This window comes from Urocitellus parryii, chromosome 3, assembly GCF_045843805.1.
Source record: "Urocitellus parryii isolate mUroPar1 chromosome 3, mUroPar1.hap1, whole genome shotgun sequence".
Classification (NCBI taxonomy): Eukaryota; Metazoa; Chordata; class Mammalia; order Rodentia; family Sciuridae; genus Urocitellus; species Urocitellus parryii.
The window spans coordinates 218,202,430-218,207,482 of record NC_135533.1 but is presented as its reverse complement, the minus strand read 5'-3'; the positions used below and the strand labels follow the sequence as shown (position 1 = coordinate 218,207,482).

Below are 5,053 nucleotides of genomic sequence, written 5' to 3'. Positions count from 1 at the left end.
GCAGAGGTCCAGGCCGGCCACCGACGCAGCCTCGCCCTGGGGTCCTGCTCAACGGGAGACAGCAGAAGTAAGCTCTGGAAGCCACCACCTGAGTGACACCAGGGGACGGCCAGGAGGGTGCCAGCCGCGTTGAAGCGTGGAGCAGAGAGAAGCGGAGGGAGGGAGGGAGGACGGAGGGTGGCCGGGGGGAACCTTTGGAGCAAAGCCCTGGGCAGAGGCCGAGGGTGGCAGCGGGGACAGTGTCCCGGCCAGGGGCAGCATGCAGAGGGCCTGTGGGGGCGCGGGTGAGGCCTCGGGTGGGAGTGGGCCCTCGGGCACACCTGGGGTTCATGTCCTGGTACACATGGGGCTCCATCCTCAGGGCGTCCGCCTGGTCCTCAGCTCTGCAGAGGGGAGGCAGGGAGGGGAGGCTGGGGCCGTGAGGGCAGCCTCAGCCCAGCCCCCCGGGCGCAGGAAGGGTGGGCTGCCCGGGTCAGTCCCAGGAGGGGGAAATGAGGGGACCTGGGGACAGGAGCTGGCCCTGGGGAGGGAACCAGAGAGGGCCAGGAAGCGGGGTGGGGAGCCCTCAGGGGAGCCTGGGCTAGAGACGGGGAGGGGCAGGGCTCTGGGCAGGGCTGGGGCCCACCTGGCCTTGGAGCACCAGATGCGGTTGGCCAGCATGAGTACGAAGACGATGAACAGGAAGCCCACCACCGCCGCCAGGCCCACCAGCCAGGGCTTCAGCCGCCGCTCAGGGGCTGCCAGGGAGCAGCAGGTGCTCAGGGGGAGGGCAGGTGCCCAGGGGCCCTCGGGGAGGGGACAGACCTCCAAGACTGGGCATGGAGAGGGGCAGGGCTGGGAGGGTGGGCTCTCTGAGGAGGAGGGACACAAAAGAGGCTGAGAGGGGGGTCCTGGGTGGGCTTATAAGGCAGGAGGGGGTTCAGAGGAGGGAGGGGATCCAGAGGGGGAGGGGGCTCAGAAGGGGGAGGGGGTTCAGAGGAGGGAGGGGATCCAGAGGGGGAGGGGGCTCAGAGGGGACCGAGTGGTGTTGGGAGAGGGGAGGCTGGGGGTGGGGGAGAGAGGGGGCCCTGTGGGGCTTGAAGGGGGCTGAGAGGGTGGGGGCGGGGTGCTGCGGGCCTGGGTGCCCTCCCAAGGCTGCCATTTTGCATCCTGGAGAACCCGCGGGAGCCTACCCTGGGCCTGGGCGGGCGAGAAGAGCCAGGCTCCCAGCACGACCAGCGTCCCCAGGGTCTTCATGGCTGAGTGCTGCGGAGCAGGGATCCCCTGCAGGTGACGGTGGCAGGCGGGCCTGGCAGGGGCCCTCCTCCCCTCCCCCGGCACCTGACTGGCTCCTGCCCCCAGCACCCCAGCAGACTCTGGACCTGGTGTGACATTAACTGGGGAGCTGGCCCCTCCCCTGTACCCCGCCCTGAGGGCCATCTGCCCAGGGCCACCCCCTCTGCAGCTGTCCCCGCACCCTGTTGTGGGGGGTGCTGAGGCCAGGGTGGGGCTCTCAGAGGCACCTGGGGTCTGAGCCACCCTGGGTGCTGGCCGGCGCCCGTCGGCTCCTGGCTGGTGACTGGCACGTCCTCCCTCTCCTTCTCTTGGTGACCCACAACATTCTGCCAGCCCTCAGTACAGAGCCAGGGCAGCCCCACTCAGCCACAGCCAGGGGGCGCGGCAGGCGGCAGCCAGCACTGACCAGCCTGCGCCACGAGCATGCAGTCGGCCTCCCGGGCCACCTGCCCACCAGGCACCGTCAGGTGGGGCTGCTCTACTGGCTGAGGATGGGGACACCAGGGACCGCAGATGACTCAGGCTCCAGCTCTCTGACCTCGGCCTTGGTCCTTAGGTCGATTAGAGAGTCAGCCCTGCCCAGGCCAAGGAGGACCCTGCCCCAGTCGCCACGGGAGCAGCCACAGCCCGGGCACGTGAAAGTATGCCCAAAGCCTGTGACATACACGTATGAGCACCTACTGTCTACACAGGAGTCCTGTGTCCCAGAGGTCTGACCACAACTTATGGGCAGACGGGCCACTGAACGGAGCTGTCCTGGAGCTCAGCCACACAGCCCAGGACAAGCATGGGCCCACTCCGTGCTGCCAGGTGGGCAAACATGAAGCCCCTGCTGTGTGCCCCACCCCGTGCAAAGGTCTGAAGTGACGGAAGCCTCAGTCAGGGACCAGGAGCCCCAGACAGCCAGGCCCGGAGCTAGAGGGGACAGGGAGCTGTGGAGGGGGACACGGCGTGGGGGGTCAGGGCCACCTGGCTGCTGCTCCACAAAAGGCCCTCTGCTCCGGCTGGCCAGGTCTCAGTGGCCTGGTGTTAGGTCTGTCACACGGCACAGTGCTGCTGGGTGACGGAGCCCGCGGGGCGGGGCAGGGCTGACTCAGCAGTCACGGGCCATCAGGGGGACGGCTGGTTTAATGTCCGGTGCCTCATGGCTCCCCACTCACAGACCGCGCAGGGCCGGCTGGAGGCTGGGCAGGGTCAGGCTCTGGGGAAGCAGGGCAGATGGCCATGGCCAGTGTCCAGCCACCAAGCCCTCCAGCTGAGAGGGAGCTCCTCCCCAGGGATGGGGTCGGCGTAGAGGCTCTGGGGGCCACGGGTTCCGACTGCGCAGCGTCCGAGGGGCTGGAACTGGGGCCGGGACCCCCCTCACTCCAGCCTCCAGGAGCTTTGGACCTGGGGGTCCCTGAAGATGATGGAGGGATGGTGGGGGTCCCGGGCGGGGGATTCCAAGGGGACGCCCTGTCCACCGCCCTCGAGGGCCTCCTCGTCCTGCCAGGCCAAGTCCAGTTCCTCCAGGTCCTCCCCGGCCACGCTGGTGGCCCGCTCCCGGCGAGGTGTCTCCTCTTGGTCTGACTTCGGGCCGAATGCCCAGTCTGCGTCAGGGACGCCGGTGAGGACCTCTGGGCCCGAAACCCTCCACCCGTCCTGGCCCAGAGAGGGCCCGAGCTCTGCCGGCTCTCCCCGGCCTGCACGGAGGGGTGGAGGCCTGGGACCCCGCCAGCTCCGCCCCTCCCTGGCCAGTCCGACCCAGGCCAGCCTGGCAGTGGGTAGCTCACCGGCCAAGTCGTGGGCCAGGTCTTTGATGAGGTGCCCGACAATGGCGTAGGCCACAGCCACCACCAGGAACGCGGCGATCAGCAGGTACAGCCCGTACCTGGGCAGGCGGATGGTGTCCAGCGGGGGCGGCCGGTACTCCTCATACACCGGGGGGGCAGCGCTCCAGTCCTGGGTCTCCTCCTGGTCCGCCAACCCCGGCATGGCGGCCACCTGGAGCAGGGAAGCCCGGAGGTGACCCGTGCAGCGGAAGTATTAAGGGGCTTTGAGCTAAGAGGATTGCGAGGCTCCCAGGGCCCCATCTGCCTGCAGTGATCACAGCACAGATGCTTCTGCCTCAGCAGCTCCCGCACTCTCCCTGCCCCAGGGCCCTGGCACTCGCCAGCCTTCTCCTGAGAACACCCACCCCGATGTCTCCCAGCTGGCCCGATTCATTTGTTGGCGTTTATTGAGCACCTACTGAGGGCACCCTCGTTTTCGGCAGTGCTGGGTTGGAACCCAGGGCCCCATCTCTGAGGGCAAGTGCTAACCACAGCCACACACACAGTCCTTTCAGATTCTACTTGTGACAGGGTCTCACTAAATTGACAGGTGGCCTGAAACTGGCCCTCCCGGGCTTCAGCCTGAGTAGCTGGATGGCAGGCGTGGCCCCGGACCCAGTGGCCAGCCACTCCCTTAGGTCCTGGGTGGAGGCCCTCTCTGCTGCCGGGAGATGGAGCACGACACTAGGATGGGGGTAGAGGGGCGTGGGGAGGGAAGGAGCCTCGGCGCACACTGTCACCCAGCAGCTCGGGAGGCCGAGGCAGGGGGATCACAAGTCCAAAGCCAGCCTCAGCAACAGCGAGGCGCTGAGCAACTCAGTGGGACCCCGTCTCTGATTAAAATTCAAAATAGGGCTGGGGTGGGCTCGGTGGCTGAGTGCCCCTGAGCTCAATCCCTGGTATTCATCCCCCCCAAAAAAATCAGATATAGGAAGGGCTGGAGCCAGTTCCGTGGCAGGTGTCTCTGGACTCGACCTCCAGGCAGGAGGCAGGGTGGTCCGGCCTCACCTAGGAGGGGTCGCTGGAGCAGAAACCTCAGGAGGAAGGGGGCCCGCCGGGAGCACCCGCACCAGAGCTCAGCCTGCGCAGGGCCCTGGGGAGCTGGTGGCACACCCAGGACGTGAGGCCGGAGCAGAGGGAGGAGGGGAGGCCGGGCAGGTCCTGTGGGCTACGGGGCCCTGACCCCCGGGGGTGGGGGCTGTGGGAGAGCAGCAAGGGGCCGGGCTCGGTGCTCACAGACCCCCTCTGGTGGCTGTCGTGGGGAGGACAAGCGGGAGCCCAGGTAGGACCACGGACCAGGGCACAGGTGGCCAGGCCCGTCTGGATGGGGGACACGGCAATGGACTCAACCCTGATGCTCCCAGGCTGAGCACAGGAATGACGGTCCCCACTGCTGAGAGGGACGCGGGAGGAATGTGGGCCTCGGGTGGCTCAGGCCAGGACAAGGCACGAGAGCAGGCAGAGGAGCCGGGGTTCAGAGGCCAGCCGTCTAGGGCCGCACCCCAGCTGTCCCCCAGCTCCTCTGTGAAGTGGGCTGGTCACATGCCCCGGGGGGGGGCAGCCCGGGGACTCAGAAGAGCCCCTCAAAGGGGCATCTTCTAAAAGCTGAGGTGTGGCTCTTCGGTGGAGCCCTGCCTGGCGCACGTGAGGCCCGGGCTCACCCTGTGCCCCCAACTCACACCGCGCCCACCTCCCTGGCCTAGGAGGGCTCAGGGGGCCTGTGCTGCCGACTAGGCTCCTGGGGCCCGGTCAGGGCCTCTGGGGGCCTGGGCCACCCGAAACGCGGAGGGGCCGGGAGCTGGAGGGCCCCAGGGGGAGGCTGCATGCAGAGACGGCCAGGGCAGTGGCGAGGCTCCCCAGGTCCCTGCTGTGGGGCAGAGGCCGGGCCTGCCTGGCTGCGTGGCGGGGGCTGAGCAGTGAGCAGGTGAGAGGGAGGGCGCCAGCCCGTCCTCCACGCTGCCCAGCAA

At 68.3% G+C, this 5,053-nt stretch overlaps 1 protein-coding gene across 1 annotated transcript; it reads right to left on the bottom strand.

The window, feature by feature from the left end:
• Positions 1 to 2,637: 2,637 nt before the first annotated feature.
• On the bottom strand, positions 2,638 to 3,249 carry Smim44 (small integral membrane protein 44). The gene is made up of 2 exons (XM_077796597.1): positions 3,048 to 3,249; positions 2,638 to 2,864 (listed from the first exon to the last, which is right to left on the bottom strand). The coding sequence occupies exons 1-2, from the start codon at positions 3,247 to 3,249 to the stop codon at positions 2,638 to 2,640; spliced, it is 429 nt and encodes a 142-aa protein (XP_077652723.1).
• Positions 3,250 to 5,053: the final 1,804 nt, after the last annotated feature.

Excerpts from the sequence above, each read along its gene's own strand:
- Smim44 (XM_077796597.1), bottom strand. The coding sequence starts at position 3,249 with ATGCCGGGGTTGGCGGACCAGGAGGAGACCCAGGACTGGAGCGCTGCC. Across the intron at positions 2,865-3,047 it reads CCTGGCCCACGACTTGGCCG|ACTGGGCATTCGGCCCGAAG; the intron begins GTGAGCTACCCA and ends TCCCTGACGCAG.